This window comes from Hyaena hyaena, unplaced genomic scaffold (assembly GCF_003009895.1).
Source record: "Hyaena hyaena isolate Hyena2069 unplaced genomic scaffold, ASM300989v1 scaffold_180, whole genome shotgun sequence".
NCBI classification, from domain to species: domain Eukaryota; kingdom Metazoa; phylum Chordata; class Mammalia; order Carnivora; family Hyaenidae; genus Hyaena; species Hyaena hyaena.
The window spans coordinates 2,321,053-2,342,019 of NW_024080811.1; the positions used below are offsets into that span (position 1 = coordinate 2,321,053).

Consider the following 20,967-nt stretch of genomic DNA (forward strand, 5'->3'; position numbering starts at 1 on the left):
AAAAATATTTATTTATCTTTGAGAGAGATGGAGAGACACAGCGCAAATGGAGGGAGGGCAGAGAGAGAGGTAGACACAGATTCTGAAGCAGGTTCCAGGCTCTAAGCTGTCAGCACAGAGCCCAATGTGGGGCTTGAATCCTCAGACTGCGAGAACATGACCTGAGCCGAAGTCAGATGCTTAACCAACTAAGCCACTCAAGTGTCCTGAGATATATATTATGAAGTGGTTATTTCTGACATCAATGTCCTTATGTGTTAGTTATGTGGTTCCCACCATTAAGGTAAATAGAGTTGAGTATAAGGAAAATAAGAATGTATTTTAAAAAAAATTTTTATTCTTGAGAGAGCATGTGAGTGTGAGCAGGGGAGGGGCAGAGAGAGAGAGGGGACAGAGGATCTGAAGCAGGATCTGTGCTGACAGCAGCAAGCCCAACGTGGGACTCAAGCTCACGAACTTGTGAGATCATGACCTGAATCAAAGCTGGATGCCCAACCGACCGAGCCACCTAGGCACCCAAGTATATTTTAAAGATGTTTCAGGAAACAGAAGAATGGAAGTTTAGCAGGGAAGCCATATGTAATGTTCTACAGAACAAAGTAAGTTACCACTAATATGAAAGTCTAAGGCAGGAAAAATCGTGTTTGGCCTCAAGTAGAGGCTGAGGAACAGGTGATAGCAGACTGGCCTCTGAAATGCCACAGCAACAGGCTCTCTAAGTTAGCTATCCATGACGTGGGGTGGGTCAGGAGGGGATCTATTGTATAAACAAAACAATGAAGGAGTCTTGTTCAGAGAAAAGGGGAACAAGGAGAAAGGAACTATGATCCCCAAACAGCAGAAACACTGAATTCTAATTATATGAGAAAAGAGCAAGTCAACTAACTAACATGGTGTATGTGAAATGAAGAGGACCCAAAAGGTGGGAGAAAGACAATAAAATTTATTACACCATGTTCTTAATATGTCAGTGACAGTGGAAACTGGGTAAGTTTGGCTGCAGAGAAACAATTTTGAATATGCAACTGTAAGAAGTATATATAACTTGCTGTGAAGTTCAAATATGACATGATATATGAAATCATCCAAAACTGTCAAATCTATGCATCAGTCAAGCAGCATGGTTACTGAGAACAATGGCCAGGGCTGTGCACCTATAATCCACACAGACATTTAATAGCTTTTTAAACTAAGCAGTCTTAATGATCCCTCAGGAAATTCTGGCAAATGTTGCTAACAATGATATAGCTAACAACTGCTTGACCTGAAGTATAAGCATTTTAGATTTACCTGTAGCCCCCTTTGCCGGAAGCCTATTAAGGAGAAGAGTGATCACTGAGGCAGAAGAGAGGAAAAGCAGAGGCCATAAATAATCTACCAGCTAGGGCTCTGGCACCTGAACAATTAATATATGACTGGATGGGCAAAGCGATCACACACTCCATGCTTGACAATACTCTGTCTTCATGTACCTAACATTTACCTACACATAATTACCTATTTAAGAATGTAGATGAGGGGCACCTGGGTGGCTTAGTCGGTTGAGCATCCGACTTTCGCTTGGGTCATGATCTCGCGGTTCGTGGGTTCGAGCCCTGAGTCGGGCTCTGTGCTGACTGCCAGCTCAGAGCCTGGAGCCTCTTTCGGAGTCTGTGACTCCCTCTCTCTCTGACCCTCCCTTGCTCACGCTGTCTGTCTGTCTGTCTGTCTCTCTCCTAGAAATAAATAAAAAATACTTAAAAAAAAAAAAAAAAGAATGTAGATGAGTTCCTAGTAGAAAGAAATTTTAGGTCACTTGAGACTCTTGGGAAGTTAATAAGTTGTTCTTTAAAACAAATATTTATAAATACATAAAAGTAAGGAAGGAATATAGGTTAAAAATGATTTGTAGAAAGAACTTTGAAATGAATGAAAATGTTACGTGGTATTATAAATAAAGTAACTTTTCTTCACTTTATAAGTAAATCAGAGGACAACGGCAATATGCTACATTAGGATTTACTTCCCGTTTTTTTTTTTTTAAAGAAATGTGATCACTCTAAAAAGTATTAAACAAAGAAAAAAAGGGACAAACCAAAACTCAGACTCTTAAACTTTTTTAAATGTTTGTTTTACTTCTTTATTTTTTAATGTTTTATTTATTTCTGAGAGAGAAAGAGACAGTGTGGGCAGGGGAGGGTCAGAGGGAGAGGGAAACACAGAATCCGAAACAGGCTCCAGGCTCTGAGCTAGCTGTGAGCACAGAGCCCAAAGCGGGACTCGAACCCACAAACTGTGAGATCATGACCTGAGCCGAATTCGGACGCTTAACCGACTGAGCCATCCAGGCGCCCCAATGTTTGTTTATTTTTGAGAGAGAGAGGGAGACAGAGGATCCCAAGCAGATTCTGGTCTAAGAGCAGAGAGCCTGATGTGGGGCTAGAACTCACAAGCATGAGATTATGACCTGAGCCAAAGTCTGCCACTTAACCGACTGTGCCACCCAGGTGTCCCCCAAAACCAGACTCTTAACCATAGAGAACAAACAGATGGTTATGAAAGGGGGATGGGTGAAAGAGGTGAAGGGGATTAAGAGCACAATGAACACTGAGTAATGCAGAGAATTGATGAATCATATTGTACCTGAAACTAACAGAACACTGTAATATTAACTGACTGGGAATTTTAAAAAGCATGTGATTGCTTTTACATTCTTCTTGCATATAAACTTTAGACATCTTCAAGAAGTGACAGAGGTTAAAAAAAAAAGCCTTTGGATCTGCAAATTTCATAGAATGTAACAAAAATAATAGCTTAATCAGCTTTGGTTAAAAACTCATTAGCCATGTGCATTTTTCTGTATGTATATCATGTGCCAATAAAAAGCTTAAAAAAAAAACCCACCCCTCATTAGCTGAAATACAAATGAAACTGTCAAAATAAATCCTGAAAACCAAAATGTTTTGACAGGGATTTTAGAAGAATAGAAGACAAAGAAAACATCAGAATAATGCTAATGGATCAGCACATTTCATGAACCCCAAAGATTCCAATAATGTTAGTGCTAGGTTACTGGGACTGAAAAACTGAAAAATGAATCTCCTAGTGGCTACAGGTGCTCTACCTGAATGTGATGTTAGCAAGAAATAATGGACTTTTAAAAAGTGAGAAACATAGAGAAAAATAATCCCCTTCTCCAATACTAGAAAATAAAAGCTTAGTTGTGGAGTCACACCAATGGTAATGCTGGCTTTCTCCCAGCCTCCCTGGGCCTGCCTGGGTACATAGGGCCCCCGCTCTCTGCAGAGCATTCCCCTTCCACAACCACTGTACTTGGCACATTGGGAATCCCATTAATCCTGGTGGGTGGGGTAGAAACAAGTCTGGACTGAATTCATATCCTCTACTCCCCCAACAGTTCCACTATAAGGTTGCAGATGTCCAGTTTATTGTGCTGGATACAAACAAGACACCCCAAAATATAACGGATTTGCAGACCACGTCCACATCATGTGAATCTCTATGGGAAGTAAGATTGCAGGACTTTATCATTTAGCCAGTCTTCTCTTTAATAGCACTGAATATCTGGACTATGTTTGTCATTAGTACTAGTTTGCCAACTGCTACAGAGAATATGAATTTTATTTGGGCTGTATCGACGTGACCTAGAGTTCCATCTTTAGCCAGCCATAACACACATGTGAGAGAGAAAAGTTGACTAGCACTTGTTAGTGCAGATATTACTTTATTTTAGTCTACATAAATACTTACCTCTTTGACGCTATGTGTTACTGCCCATATCAGAAAAACTCTTGACATCACCTGGAAAGAAGTCAGGACAACAGAAGATGGAACAATTCCTGAAAGACATTTTAGGATGGGTAAATAAATGTATATTGTACTAAGTTTCAACATGTAATAAATTTTCTGAAACATTCAGTTTTAATTGTTAGACATAAAACCATCTTGAGCAACTGAAACTTATCTATATTGGCATATAAACTGTTTTTCAGTATTAAAAACTTTTTCCCTCCAAAACAATAATACTGCTTTTTTCCTCCCAAAACAATATTGTTGATAGCAATAGCATACCATGGAATTTAGGTACCATCCTCAAGCCTGTCAAAAATCACTGCCCAAGTGTAATATAGTTTGCACTTACAATATAGAGAAAACAAAACCATTGTGTAACCTCTAATATTAGACACTGAAAGGTCATTTTACAATACTGGTTTCAAAAATGAACAGAAGGGGGGTGCCTGGGTGGCTCAGTCGGTTAAGCGTCCAGCTTCAGCTCAGGTCATGATCTCATGGTTTGTGGGTTCAAGCCCTGCGTCAGGCTCTGTGGTGACAGCTAGCTCAGAGCCTGGAGCCTGTTTCAGATTCTGTATCTCCCTCTCTGACCCTCCCCTATTCATGCTTTCTGTCTGTCTTTCTCTCTCTCAGAAATAAATAAAACATTTAAAAATTTTTTTAACAAAATGAACAGAAGGGAATCAACTGTATTTATATCTAATGAATGTTAGCAATTCCTGATATTGTACATACTGTCTATATTAGATACTGTACAACCTGATGGTTATCTTCCATAATTCACTCAAATATTTTGCCAATAAGCATACCGAAATCAAAGTTTATAATCTCTGTAATCCATTCCTCCTCACCTTGTTCATTACAAGCAAGCTTTGGTACAGTTATCCTCCCAAAGTCTGAAAGTTGTAACACTGGAATCATCTTAGTCATTTTAGATAATCATTAGGTTCTGCTAAGTTTACATTTCTTTGGCTTTCCCCTTCAGTTCTTAAAACCACAACCACCACAGAAAGACCAGCCACCACTATTACAAAAAAACTCTTGCCTTCTTTAGGTCATCTTAAACCCAACAATAAGCCATTATCTGTAAGCCTCATTTTCTTGTAACCTTATACTGGCAAGGAGCTGCCACTCTAAAATAAAATCTGGAGGGGCACCTGGGTGGTTCAGTCATTTGGGTATCCAACTTCAGCTCAGGTCATCAGGTCATGGTCTCACAGTTCATGAGTTGGAGCCCCGTGTCAGGCTCTGTGCTGACAGCTCAGAGTCTGGAGCCTGCTTTGGGTTTTGTGTCTCCTCTCTCTGTTCCTTCCCCCACTCATGTTCTGTCTCTATCTCTGTCTCTCTCTCAAAAATAAATGAACACTTTAAAAAAATAAAAAAACATTTTTTAAATAAAAATCGGACACAGAAGTATGGGTACCCAATCCAGCAGCTCCTCCACCCTCACCTCTGCCATTTCTCTCTGGCCTTACTGATAGCAGCAACTAGACTTACCAACTTCCTGCCCCTTTCAAGTTTCACGTGGGCCACCCTACACCTGCCAGGAACCCTCATCATGGCTGCAGATCTTCCTTTAACTCTAAAACTAATCCAGCTTTGGGGCGCCTGGATGGCTCAGTCAGCTGGGCATTCAACTTCAACTCAGGTCATGATCTCACAGTTGGTGTTCTAGACCCACATCAGGCTTTGTGCTGACAGCGCGGAGCCTGGTTGGGATTCTCTGACTCCCTTTCTCTCTGCCCCTCAACCACTCATGTGCATGCTCTCTATTTCTCTCTCTCAAAAATAAATAAACATTAAAAAATTAAAATTAAACGAATCCATCTTCATTACACCCAGTGGACCATCCCAGAAAAATTTTCATTCTGCTAAGCCTTCTAGAAAACACTCAGACCTTTGAACATTTATAAACAAACAACAACTTGCCAAAACTCTGTGTACAAATCAGAGATAAAATTGTCTCTATGGGTGTAGCTATGAAAGGAAATCACCTCACATCTCATTAAGAAAAAGAGATACCATATCCTGTTAGAATGAGTTTCTTGAAGAAGATTTGGGCTTTGAAGAGGAATGGTTTAGTTTCCAGAAGCAAGTAGCATGGACATGTCAACAAGGCTTGCCATATAAAGATGCTGAATAAACCTTTGCAGAATGAATGAAAAAAATATATATGGGCACCTGGGTGGCTCAGTCGGTTGGGCGTCTGACTTCGGCTCAGGTCATGATCTCACAGTTTGTGGGTTCGAGCCCCTCATTGGGCTCTGTGCTGACAGCCAGCTCAGAGCCTGGAGCCTGCTTCAGATTCTGTGTCTCCCTCTCTCTCTGACCCTCCCCTGCTCACACTGTCTCTCTCTCTCTCTCTCAGAAATAAAACATTAAAAAAAACTTTTTTAAATATGAAGGTATGGACACATAGCCCAATAGAATAGAGAGTCTAGAAATAGACCCTCACATTTATAATTCTCGATTTTCAACAAATATGCCAAGACAATTCAATGGAAAAATAATGGTCTTTTCAATAAATGGTGCTAGGACAACTTGACAAAAAATAAAAATATAAATAAAAAATAAAGTTAGGACACTTCCTTATACCATATACAAAGAAATTAACTCAAAATGGATCAAAGACCTAAGTGCAAGAGATAAATATGAATCTTTGTGATCTTGGATTAGACAATGGTTTATCAGCTATGACACTAAAAGCACAAGAAAAAATAAACAAATCAGATTTCATAAAAATTATGTGTGCTTCAAAGGATACAACCAAGAAAGTGAAAAGAGAAGCCAAAGATTGGAGAAAATATTGTGAATTGTATATAATAAAGGTCTTATATGCAAAATAAAGAATTCTTACAATTCAACAATAAAAGAGAACCCAATTATAAAATGGGCAAAGCATCTGGATAGATATTCCTCCAAAGAAGATAAGCAAGTGAATAATAAAAACATGAAAAGATGCTCAAATCATTACTCAACAGAGAAATGCAAATCAAAATCATAATGAGATATACCTTGCTAGGATGGTTATAATCATCAGATACATTATGACAGAGGATAACAAATGTTGATAACGATGTGGTAATAATAGAACTCTCATACATTGCTGATAGGATTATAAAATGGTGTAGCTACTCTGAAGAATGAACAGTGTGCCGGTACCTCAAAATGTTAAATATGGAATTATCATATGACTCATCGGTTCTACTCCTAGGTGTGTACATACCCAAGAGAAATTAAAAAAAAAAAAAAAAAAAAAGCCCAAACACTTGCAAAGAATGTTCAGAGTGGTATTCATATTGGCCCCAAATTGGAAACAATAAAAATGTCCAACAACAGATGAATGGATAAATAGAATGTGGTAGAGCTATATAATGGAACATTAGAAATAAAAGTAAAAACAATGAATAATAAATAAAAAGAAATGAAGTATTGATATATACTATAATATTGATGAGTTTTGAATACATGCTGAATTAAGAAACCAGTGACAAAAGACCACATGTTACATGATTCAGTTTATATGAAAAGTCTACAACAGCCAAACTATAGAGACAGAACGTAGATTAGTGGTTACCTGGTGCTAGAACGTTAGGAAGGAAACCGGGAGTGACTGCTAATGGGTATTGGATTTCTTATGGCGGTAATGAAAAAGTCCTAAAATTGACTGCAGTAAGGATTGCACAATTGTGTGAATATTGAATTGTATATTCTAAGTGGGGGAATTGTATACATGAATTATTATATGAATAAAGCTTTTATTAAAAAAAAAAAGTGTGTGAATTAAGTACAAAGCCTGGTGGTATAATATGTAACACTGCTAAAGAAGTTAATTAGTGAGTCAAACATTAAGTGAACATAATATACTTAGCCGGATTATATTATAGCTTACATTACCGGAAAAACTAAAGAAGATTCATAATCAAAGCCTTTCCTAAATGAGTTATTAAGCATTTGCTGCTCAAGGAAAGACCACCAATATTTCTAGTTTGTTTTATTTTACTCAAAGACTAGCTCATCACATAAAAATATTATTTTCTCTTTCATTTCTGCTCTTTCTTCTTCTGTCAGTGAAACAATGGGCTAGACTGCTAATGGTCTGAAAAGTGCCCCAGGGTTGTTGCTATATTTTAGTGGGAATCAAGAAGTCCAGGATCTGGAACTCAGATTTCCAAGTTCAAAAACCTAATTTTATCCCATTCATGTGTGAAAATCAGGGTCTTGGGAGACGGACTCAAGACTAATCAAATTCATAAGAGTCTAGTTAATAAACTAAAATGTCATTTTATTCACTTATAAGAGAGGTTCAGCCTTTTTTTATAATTGAATGCTTGGGATTTCAGAGACCGTCATCTGGGGGTACTTTTTCCCTGTTGCAAAATCAGAATGCTTATTAGTAAGTGCAACTTCAACAGAGGGATCTGGATGCTCTGAGGGGTGAATATTGAAATTCAGCAGAACTTGGGTATAACTAATTACCCCTTCTTTACTGTAGAGTTCCCTTTCCTAGAGAATACAAAGATTTCTATAGGTCTTCCCTTTGAAAGTGCTAATAAAAAATTATCAGATTGTTTTCCTTAAAAGTAAGTTTTTTGTTTTTTTTTTTAATTTTTTTTAATGTTTTATTTATTTCTAGGAGAGAGAGAGAGAGAGAGACAGCGTGAGCAGTGGAGGGTCAGAGAGAGAGGGAGTCACAGACTGAAGCAGGCTCCAGGCTCTGAGCTGGCAGTCAGCACAGAGCCCGACGCGGGGCTCGAACCCACGAACCATGAGATCATGACCTAAGCGAAAGTTGGACGCTTAACCGACTAAGCCACCCAGGCGCCCCTAAAAGTAAGTTTTAATAACCCAAAAAGCTTACTCCTTAGGTACATTCCCACCAATCTTTTCTTCTAAGAGTATTTTTATTATTTTATTTAAAAAATTTTAATGTTTATTTATTTTTGAGAGAGAGAGAGAACAGAGTGTGAGTGAGGGAGGGGCAGAGAGAGAGGGGGACACAGAATCCGAAGCAGGCTCCAGGGTCTGATCTGTCAGCGCAGAGCCCGAGGCGGGGCTCAAACTCACAAACCATGAGAGCGTGACCTGATCTGAAGTAGGATGCTTAACCAACTGAACCAATCAGGTGCCCCTAAGTATATTTTTAAATACAGTTCAACTTCTGTTATTTATACTCGTTGTAATTTGCTTTCTCACTTAACATTTTAAGAAATTTTCTTACAACATAGTCTCCAAAATATTTTAACTTGAGTCATAATATTCCTTTGAATAGAATATATTTGTTTATCTATTCTCCTTCTGTCAGACATTTAAATTGCTCTACTTTCTTGATATTATAAATGAAGTAATGAAGTACTGCAAATAATACTTAAAATTTTCTGAGGTTTAGAACTTTTTTTTTTTGGATTATTTCCTTGGGATAGTTCCCAGAAGCAGAACTACCAGGTCAAATGCTAAGAATTCCTTTAAGGCTCTTGAACTATATTGCCAAATCGCTTTCCAAAATGTTTTTATCAATATACACTCCCACCAGCAGCATAGAAGCGTGGCTGCTTTAGCCTACCCGCAATAGTAAATTTAAATCTTAGTAAGTTAGGGAATAAAAAAGCTGATCAATGCTTTCTAATTTGATGCAGATGCAGAGATGTTTCTGACTTTGCTAGCTGGTGCTCCTAAATTCCCTAGTAGGAAACTGCCTATTTAGGCACCTGAATTTCCCCCAAATGATGTCATTCACGCCAACCCTCACTTGGTTTCTAAGGCATATGAACCTACCTCAACCAGTCACTCAGCAAACAGAAGTTTTGGTCCTACCCTGACAGCCCAAATTCAAAATGCCTGCTCTGCTGAACCCGTCAAAAGGCCAGCCGGAAGAAGGGAGCCCTATACAACGAATACCATCTGAAGGCCAGGGGCTCCAAGTTTATCCTTGGAGTGAAGCCAGACTGACAACAGAAGGCCACATAGATGGTCCATATCATCTTTGCTCTGAACAGAACTGCTATCACCGAGTTGGTTGGTTATTACTAGCTGGATTTCATGAGGAACTGTTAAAAAATCATTATTTGCTGCAGGAATGGTATGCATTAGTATAATATACACTCTATCATTCAATGCTCTTTACATAAAGCCCTAGGTGGGAAATATATTTCAGAAACCAATGCTAAGGAATATTTACTCTTCTCCAATGATAGGAGTTCTATAACTCAATTGCCCTTTTTTCTTTTGCTATTTTAATTTTGGTATAGTTAACATACAATGTTATATTTTCAGTTGCCCTTTTTGTAAGATGTTTATTTTTGAGAGAGAGAGGGAGGGCATGCACATGCATGAGTGGAGGAGGGGCAGAGAGAGAGGGTGACAGGAAATCTGAAGCAGGCTCCGTGCTATCAGTGCAAAGCCCAAACTGGGGCTTGAACCCACGAACTGTGAGATCATGACCTGAGCTAAAGTCAGGCGCTCAACTGAGTCACCCCGGGGCCCCTCTCAGTTGCCCTCTTCAATGTGGTAGTCAAAGTTTCAAGCCAAATCTGAAGTATACTATTATATTTTATGTAGAAGTTATCACAAATTCTTGTGCAATGAGGAGCATAGACAGACCAGATCTTCTTTCTTTTCTAGACTTCTTGAAGTCAGTCTCAATGTGACTGCATTTACTATGCCCTTATCTCTTATTTGAACACATGACAGACCATGTTAAAACTACCTAACCTGCAGATTTTTGGTTGTTGATTACTTAAATTGGTTTTTTTCAAACAATAAGGCTTATCACTAAGCCACTGCTAGGCCAAAATTCTTTAAAAAAATAAAAAAAGACTTACTAGTCATCCATAATTCATTAACTGAATTCAAGTATTTCTGGAGTCCCTACTCTGTGTCAAGTACTATTTTCCACGATGGGGATTATAATGGCAAACAAGACAATGTCCCTGCCCTCATGAATTTACGCTCTCAGGCTGTAATGGATTTGCTTTGGGATAGGTCTTAATTTTAGGACTTTTGTCTGTGATGTGAGGCAACTAAACATTTGTAAACAGCAGAAGGGCATGATCACTTCTCATTTCAGGAAAAATCTCTCTCAGCAGTGCACATCTTTGGCAAGGCGAGGTTATAACTTGAGAAATAATTATGGGAATTTATGTTGAAAGGGTAATGAACTTTTGAAGCAAAACATTAGCAGATTAAAGGAAACACAAGTGTTTATATGTGTGGGGAGCGCGTGTGTGTGTTAGGCAAAAGCTGTATAAAGGGAATCTGGCAAACAGTTTGATTCTCAAGAACCAGGGTGCTTTGAGGACAATCTGAGTCCTGCAGAGGTGGGCAGCCCTGGAAAACCACCCTACCTGGTACAGTCCTCAGATGGACCAGGTTAGTGGCCTTAGGAGACTGGCTACCTATGACCAAGACTGGGCTGAAAGTCAGGTATAGGCAAAGCAATACCAAAGCAAGGCAGGAGACATAAATTTGGTGCCAGAAATTAAACTAGATGGTAGCAAGTGAAACCAGGATCTCCCTACCCAAATGCCAAATCCACCAAACTAAATATAGTAATATTCAATAACAAAAACAACACTCAACAGTAGCAACCAAAAAGGAATGGGGTAACAACTGTATGCCATATATTTTTAAAAGTTCTAGCCAAAAAAGGAAAGATTATCGCACACCTCATACTCTATCCCCATCTCCCAAAAGTGATATTGGTGAAGCAACACAATCTTGAGAATTTTCACGAACAGGCTCAGATTTGGAGAGAAATATCTGAGCGGAGTATGACAGACACAGAGGCTGGAAGGTAATGGCGAAGCAGAGGATGTGACTAACCAGGAGCTGCCTCATGGAGGCCAAGCCTTTCCAGCCCCACGATGAGCTGGGGGATGAGCACAAAGTTCCTTATGGGAATGGGACACACTTTTTATGAAATGGCAGAATCCTAGCGAGGAGCAATTTTATCTCAGAGGGAAGGAAGAGCTCCTATGTTTTTAAATAAGTCATTCATTCGCATTGTTCAAAACTTAGAAAGTATAAAAAAATAGAGAGAGAAAAGTCTCCCTCTGAATCCCATCCTACTACCACTCAGGTGCCTTTCTCATAGGCACCCAAGTATTAATTCCTTGTCTATCACTCCAGAGATATATTTTAGGTATATAACAGCAAATATGTAAGTGGATGTATTAAGATGTATTTATATGATCCTTTTTTCCAAATTTTTACATAATGGCAGCACTTTATACATATTGTTCTATACATTGCTTTTCTTTCCTTAAAAAATATCCTGAAGATCTTTCTTCTTCAACACATATATATACACTGTTTTAATTACTGAGACTTTATGTCTTAATATCCATGCTTCTCCTAAGCCCTACCCCTATGCCCTCAGTGTGTAGAAAAATATGTAAAAAAGGGAAACTCTGGTTCTAAACTGTAGCTCACAGGGGAAAAAACTGAATATTAAACACTGTAGAAAGGCAGCCAGGAAGAATTCAGTAACATCCATATCAGAGCAAATAAAATGGTTGGACAGGGCTGCTCACACTTTAGAAAGATGGAGAGGCATGGCAGCCATACAAACATAATACAAGGAAAAAAAATAATAAAGCATGCATTGCATCTAGGGAGAATGTAAAAACTTAAAGCAACTGGAAAGAAGATAGTAATTACGGAAAACAAAGGCAATCCAACAGAAGGATAATTATTGTCCCCAAAGTAGAGAACCCAATATATGGAACAGAAAATGTACTCAGGGGTATAATCCAAGAAATGTTAAGAAGGAAATCTGTACTGAAAGAATACACTATGTTCCAGAAAAACCGATAGTGAATGAAAAACACTGAGAAATTTTTTGATTACAAAAATACTTCAGGGATCTAGAGCAAAAAAATATAAAAATAATAAAACGCATAAATAAATAAATCAACAAGTTACCTACAAAGTGGTGGGGAAAAAAAAAAAAGTCAGCCTGGCTCCAGACTTCCTCACAGCAATATCCAAAGTCAGAAGACAATAAAGCAATATTACAATGGTCTGAAGGAAAGGAAGTATGTTCAAGAATATTTTACCCAGCCAAGGATGTCACTCCAGCACAATGACAAAAGGCGAACATCACTAAATATGAAAGAACTTGCCACATAATGCCTATACAATCAACCTTCTTAAGAAACACATGCTGTCAGAAATTCAGCCCAAAAAGAGATGAATCAAAATAAAGAATTCAGGAATGAAGAAGTCATGGTCAAAGGGCTCATAGTAGGCAATGAATCCATTCAAATATAAAGCTAAGACTAAACAATTATGGTAATTATGGTCATAGAATAAAGGATAAATGCTTATAAGCCACAATAATATGTTAGTAATATAATTTTAAAATGGGAGCCAGGGGAAAGAGATGGAAGGAGATGTGACCATACTAGTTTCCTTGGTAGAATTAAGAGATATTGCTTGAAACTAAAATATAGCCAAACGTAATTCTAATCTAAGTTTTAAGATCTTCTTGTTAAGCTTTAAGGGACTTTTAATAAAATATCTCTCATGGTAAGAGGATTTTATACTTATTTAATAAACTCAAAAATTTTAAGGAAAGTAGCATTATGGTAGGAGCTATTTATCTTGATTCGTCCATCCACCTATTTTTTCTTCCTTATATTAATATATATATGTGAAGGAAACCCTCTCTGAAATGGTATTTACCCAATAGTAATGAAGATTAGTTCTAACGGTAGAATTTGGAGCCATTTTTAAACTTTGCTCTTTGTACTTTTCCACATTGCTTGCACTAATAAAATATATGAGTTTGATTTCAAAATTAATAAAATCATTACCCTTAACAAGAATTTAAATGTTTGGCACCAGCAAAAAGAAAATTCTGAAACTGAGCTAATTCCAATTTTAAACAGAAATTTTCTTAAATATTTTCTCTTATAGTAGAAGCTAATCTCAGAGAAATGAAATATTTCTGGCCAAAATGAAGAAAAGTGTGGGAGTATGGGACTCAAGGAAGATGAATAGCCTTTTTTTTTTTTTTTAAAGAAGGACTGACAGAAAGGCAATTCCCTTTTCTATTTTCCCAGAATGTAGAAAACTGGCCATGCCCCTTGTGACTGCAGTACCTAGTTGACCCCCCCAACAAAGCAATTTTCAATATAGTTTACTTAACCACATTCACTTTATTGAGTTCTGACAAAAGAAATTTGTGTCTTACACTGTAATCAATAACAAAATTATGATATGTGTATGATAAGCTCTGGATTTGAGGTTAGTATTTCTAAAAGATATACTGAACTGTAAGAGGGCTTTGTATTTCTTTGTGCTAGGGAAAGTGGGACTAAGTGCATTCATGCTTATCTTTGATGAAACTGAAATGGATAAAAAGGGAGACATGTGAGAAAATCATATCACCTATCAGTGATAGGTCATGTGTCTAGCATTGGAAAGAAATGTACAGTTAGAATTAGATCTTTTCCCTTGATGTGACAAAATTTTAACCACTGAGGTGCTTCTCAAACTGGAACATGTATAACCCAAAGATGGGCAGTAGGGTCTAATCCAGTGACATCCTATTAGCAGTTAACTTACTCCAACTCAAGTGTATGCACTCAAACCAAAGGAAATAAGATAGAAAACTACTGTAGGCAACTCCATCCAGTATTTCAGTGTGACTGTGGGCACCAGAGTGAGTGGTGGTCTTAGGTGTCCTGGCTACTCACCACTCTATGATTTCACTGTTCAAAGATAATATAAGAGTCATCTAACACAGGCCCCAAATGCAAACCAACTATTTCATCCAGCATTCAAATGAAGAAAAAGTAAACATTTTCAATACTGGAGGAAAAGGTAGCTGTGCTGGACTTACTGAGAGTCAATACTAAGTTGAATTGCGTTGCATGAACAATTCAAAGTATTTTTCATTGGAATTTTACCCCTACATAAGCAATTCTGCTTCAAGAGATAAAGCCATAGCATATACACATAGTACAAACCCCTACTCCCTATCCCCCTTTAACAGACATTAGGGAAACTTGAGAAGAGCTGGAAAACCACAATACTTAATAAAAATAGAAGGTAGGAAGCTAGGCTTAGAGAAAATAAGGGTAGGAAAAATATCTTGAAACAATGGTAGAAATTAACACCTAAATTGATGAGAAGGCCTGTGTATTTGGGTTTGGGGCAGACCACAAACTTGGCACTGAGCTCCTTTAAGGCCAATATAAAGAGAGAAAATAATCCAGTTGTGATTCAGTGTACATGAAAGAAACAGAACCAGGTGCTCAGTTTTTGAGCCATATCCCTACATATTAAATGGCTTTGACTACAGTAGTAGTTTCTAGTTTACTAGAATGTCTTTGATACAGTTTACTGTTTTAGATGGCCACCTGTCAAAGTGTTTGCCACTGGCAGCTTGCTCTGCCATGTAATTGAGGTTCTCACACGTAAAAAGTAATTCTAACTCGGCTCCAAGAGAGGACTCAGAGGTCTTTGAAGGAAATGAGCTTTTTGAGGGCTTTATCAAATATCCAGAGGCTTTTTGTCTGTTTATTTTTGAGGTCTCCACTCTCTAAGAATAAGGTTACTGAAAGTCTAATCTCTGAATGATAGCAAATTACAGACCTGAAAAAAATGAGACCTATCTCCCTCCTTTCTAAAGATAACATAAAAGGGTGTCTGTCGCATTTTGAAAAACATGAAAACATAAAATATTAGAAGCTGTTCTCTAAGAGAACACAGTGAAGTCCATTATAAATCCCAGAAACGCTCTCAAACCTCTGTATTGTAGTTAGCATTTCAATAGCAAATTGCCATCCAATTATTTTTATTGTCCACAGCATTCCAGGTGTTTTAGACCAGACTGTTAATTGCAATCTTGAACTCTTGAACTATGGACGGTTCATATATATTTTACCAGCAAGACTACATCATAAACTTTTCATAAAAAAAAAAAACCTTAATAAAACTGCCAAGACCAAATAAAATTGATAGTTGAACTCTTAGATTTACAGTCACTTTTTGCTTACTAATGCTAATAATCCATAAGTACCCTGGGTACTGGGGATAAAAAATATTTTCTTTGTATCTCTATTTTAAAATTGTATTAGATTTTGTCTCAATACACTGAAAATTCTTTATATGTAAAGTTTTCTCAAAAGACTGAAGCTGATCCAATGGTTACTTATTTGAAATAACACAAGATCTAACGACAAGGTTGAGAAAGTAGAATCATTTCCTTATGACTTGAGAAAACCAACAATCACAGGATTTCACTCAAGCAAATCAAGAAATATACTTCTTCCAAACCATGTTCTTTCTCAGAGTTCTCCCAAACCATATGGGCAGTGACCACAAAAGATCAAGTTAACTGTACTAGGTGCTTATGAAAAAAGACTTCCATGGGACAGGTGCTCTATTTATAAAAGCAGGGAACCACAAGGGCCATTCAATATGGTGATGTGTAGCTAAGAAAATCTTGGTTGTCAGAACTGGAAAGGATCTACAACAGCAAGTTCAACCCAACATCTGATAGATGAGGAAAGTAAGGTCTGGAGAGGTAAAGTGACTTGCCAAGCTTACACCTCTCATTTTGAATACAACAAATTAATGTTTATGTGTAAAATTTAGTGGTTACTCTCAAAGGTTACTTATTGGTCAATATATAACTAGAAGAGAATTAAAAAATTTACAACCAACATGACAAAAGGTTAACATTCAATGTATACAAAATAAATTGTCTTTGTCTTTTAAAAAATTAAGATCCCATTAGGCAAATAAGCAAAGGGTATAAATAGATAATCCACATAAAAATAAACATAATAAATATATGGAATAATTTCATAATTAGCAAAAAAAGGTAAACGAGAGTATATTTGATTTTAGATAATTAACCCAGTAAATATTAAAAGTAATTATAATACCTAAATGTTGTTATTTTGCTAAAACCACCATACTCACTTTGCAAAAGGGCACAATCCTTTAGTCATTCCTTTAGCAATTTGGCAATATTTTTAAGAGTTAAAAGAATATTCATACTCTTTGAATTATTAATGACACCTGAAAATGTAAGCAAAGGGCAAACCCAAAGACTAAAAAAGTATGTATGTCAACAGAGATACTGGTTGAAAAATTATTAGTGGGAACAAACTTAACACTTTCCACTAGGGGAGGCATAATGAAACATCATATTCAATATTTTGTAATGAATTTAAAATTTACAAGTATCAATGAAAAAAAAGATGAGCCTGAAATACCTTTTCATATCGGAAAGCCAGGAAGTTATTTTTATGAAATATTTCAGTTTTTATCTAAATTGTTAAGTAGAATACAAAACCGAATTTGTAGCCGGTACCAGAGAATGGACTTAACTGTTTGGAGAAAGCAAGGAAGTTATCAAAAATGACTGGGGTCCTGTCGAAAAAGACTTGAAAGACAATCTAACAATGCTTCCACAAGCCCAAGATGGCCCTTTTAAGCATTAAAAAGCAGAGTTACTATGGACTGAATCACATTAAATATGTTAAAATTCACAAGTTCATGATGATTTGAAGCAAAACCTTCAATGTTCCTTGGACATATCAGCTTTTTGTTGTTTGGGAGAAGGTGTGTGTGTGAGTGTGAGTGTGTGTGTGTGTGTAGGGTCTATCAATATTAGTGTCTACCTGAGTTAGGAAAATTACATCTCTGGTTCTGTCTGAGAAGGGCGTATCAAGGAACATGAAATACTGCCTTTATTTTGTTTTAAATTACAGACTAATATTAATTATACTCAGAACTGGATTTTTCCCTCAAAACTGAAATGGCTCTTCCTTTTCGATTTAATAAAGTATTGCTAGCTGAAGCCAGTTTGACATGCTGAGAGAGATGTCAGAAAGATGAGAAATGTTGCCTGATTTAAAACCAAACCCTGAACCTTTTTAAAGAATGATAAAATATACTTCATATGGGCAAAAAAGCCCCCACAAACTTGTACTGGTATATGTTAGAGAATTCTGGGAAACCAATACCTGATTCTGAAAACTGGTATATAACAGTGTGTGTGTGTGTGTGTGTGTGTGTGTGTGTGTGTGTATGGTGTATATATAGATAGACAGTTAGCAAGGAAACAAAGTGGGACAGGGACTTACTTCCCATTGTATACCCTTTTATATATTTTGAATTCTGTACCACTTTGTACCATTTGAAAGCCAAACTTGTTGAATTATCACTATAGATATTATGTAACAAAATGGAAAAAGATTATATTAAAAAACTCTGAAATCAAATAATAGCCACTTTAATTATAGCAATGTAAAAACTGCTAGGCCTCTAAAAAAAAAAAAAAAAGAAAAACAAAATTGTTGACTAAAACTGCAGAATTTTGGGGCGTTTTTTCCTTTTGATTAAAATGAATTCCAATGTTATATTTATAATGTTATTTGTCTAATAAATAATGTTAAAGTGGCATTTAAAAGAAAAACATAGTATTTTCACTCACTGTTACCCATACTTATAGGAAAGCCTGACTATTTGGACCCTGAGCCTATAATCAAGGCAACTACGCACCATTTGGGGGTAACTTGACTCTTATTGTAGGCAAGAGATCTAAGAAGAATAAAAGAAAAGGTCTACTGAGGGCTGCTCATACAGTGGCTGTTAAAAGCACAACGACTCTGCCCAGCTCCATGTGCCCATCCCTGCACTAAGGTCGGGGTGCAGGCGGTGGTGGCCTTCACTGAGTAGGCGGCCAGAGGAACATGGAAAGAGCCTGTCGACAGTGCATAAAAGACACACACTGAAAACACTGCTTGCAGGAGGAGTGAAGCTTGTCAAAGTACTGCAGAGGCTGGGAAAGTGAAGAGAAGAGAGAGAGCAATTATAACCTGAACCTAACAATTCCTCAGCTAAATTTAACTAGAGAGGTGGAATATATCTACAGCTTGAAAATGATAGGCAAACGGATGTGCAGGTACACAAGGACCCAACCTACACAGATCTTTAAATGGTCACTGTTTAAAAACAAAACAAAAAAAGCCTGTTTTTCTAGCAATCATCTGCTATTATTCTGATAATATTTCAACTGTAAGCCCCCAAAATAAATAAATGGCCTCAAGGAGGAATAAGGAAATCCTAGGCTCACGGCAAAACCTTCTACTTCTTGTTACAAGATAAATCAAAATCAGTAAGAATTTATTAATGTCACACTTTTCTATCAACACTAGTTTAAAAACTTTCAGCTATGAATAACAAAAATTAAATAGTAACTTTTATTTACCTTTTTGAGGTTGAAATGGAGTTATTTATCCAAAGTACTCTCAAATTTTTATGTCAAGAGATATCTGTTAATATGCTTATTCGTGCTGAACTATGTTCACAATAATTCCAAGCTATATTACCTAAATACCTAAAAATGCATTATTCCAAATGCAAATACTTTATATGCATAGGAATGTATATCAAAAAGGTAGCAATAATTATTTCTGGATAAGTAAGGTAATTTTTATTTCCTTTATGTCTTTCAGTATTAGCTGAATTTTTTTTAACAAAATGCATGTTACTTCTATATAAGGAATATAAAAAATAACTTTATAAGAAATAAGATGTTTTTAAAATGTTTATTTTTGCGAGAGACTATGTGCATGCATGCGCAGAGTAGGGGAGGGGCAGAGACAGAGGGAGACAGAGGATCTGAAGCAGGCTCTGCAGTGACAGCAAAGAGCTCGATGTGGGGCTTAAACTCATGAACTACGTACGAGATCATGACCAGAGTTGAAATTGGACGCTTACCCAACTGAGCCATTCAGGCCCCCAGGTATAAGATTACTTTAGAAATAAGGCCCTTTCATTAAAAAATATATATATATTACCACAACTTGATTTAATAACCACCATACAGTAAATTCTGTTTAAAAAAAAGTTACAATTTCAATCAAAACAATGTGCAGTCATTTTCACACAACTGATTTACATCATTTTAGGCAAAAAAACCACGTCATTTAATCAAAAATCTAAATTCAAGCAGCTTTAAAAAAATTATTTATTTAAGTGACTCCTTTCTAATGAAAGACTGCTGGACGGAGATCATGTACAGATCATTACTTAGGTTTATGACCACCTCACGTACACTACTTAGGGATACTGAGATTTATAACTATATATAAACGTATATATGTATCTGTATACATATATATATATGTTCTTTCGGGGTTAGCCAATCTGTTTTTGCTTCTCAGATCCAACTTTAAAAATATAAAGCAGAATGGGGCGCCTGGGTGCCTCAGTTGGTTAAGTGTATAACTCCGTTTCAGCTCAGGTCATGATCTCGCAATTTCTTTTCTTTTTCTTTCTTTCTTTCTTTTTTTTTAATGGTCTTGCGATTTCTTGAGTTCAAGCCCACATCGGACTCCTTGCTGGCAGCATGGAGCCTGCTTGGGATTCTCTCTCTCTACCCCCCTCCCTCCCCCTTCCCCGCTTGCACTGTCTGTATCTCTCTCAAAATAAATAAATGAACTTAAAAAAATATAAAGCAGATAATTCATATCAGGTACTATAATATTCTGTTGCCAAGGACGAACTGATGGATTACTATATTGGCTTGAGACTTCAGCAACTCTCCAAACCCTCTGTGGCAGCCACTATTAGTTGCTTATTCACTGTGCACTGTCCTCTTCCTCACTAAAAGAGCACTGATTTTATTTGGGGTAGCAGTGTGCTTGCTTAAATACTAGCTTCCTTGGAATCCCTGGAGCTGGAGGAAGCCGGAGGACACAGTTCTGACCAATGAAAAACAGTTTCTGTAAAGCCTCACTGTTGAGCCACTTTTTGCCTGGAATATGACAAGACACCACTTAACCCACTATAGCTGTCTTACAACTACGGATCACATGTACTAAGACAGAAGTCACACACTAGGGATGGTAGAGCATAAAGACAGATTTCTTGTTATATGGAAAAAAGAAACCCTTATTTGGTTAAAGCACAGCAGTCAGAATTCTGGCACGTATAGCCAAATGCAATCCTACCTATATAATTTTTTTTCAGAGTCGAAAAAAATGAACACCAAATCTGAAGGGAACTTGGGTAAACTAAGAGATTAAGTACATAAGAGTATATAAGTATATACAGTATTTAAGATTAGGTAAGACTTTTTAAAGGAAGCTAGTTCAATTACACTTTCCAGACACAAAGACTAATGGTATCAGTAAGAAAGATGGTGGA

The 20,967-nt window shown here is 37.0% G+C and overlaps 1 protein-coding gene across 1 annotated transcript in view; it reads right to left on the reverse strand.

The window, feature by feature from the left end:
- The window catches only part of HACD2 (3-hydroxyacyl-CoA dehydratase 2), a 106,883-nt gene that overhangs the window by 31,196 nt on the left and 54,720 nt on the right, over nt 1-20,967 (reverse strand). The window contains exon 4 of the mRNA XM_039240626.1: nt 3,751-3,839. Coding sequence (XP_039096557.1) covers nt 3,751-3,839 — 89 coding nt within the window. The remainder of the gene's footprint in view (nt 1-3,750; nt 3,840-20,967) is intronic.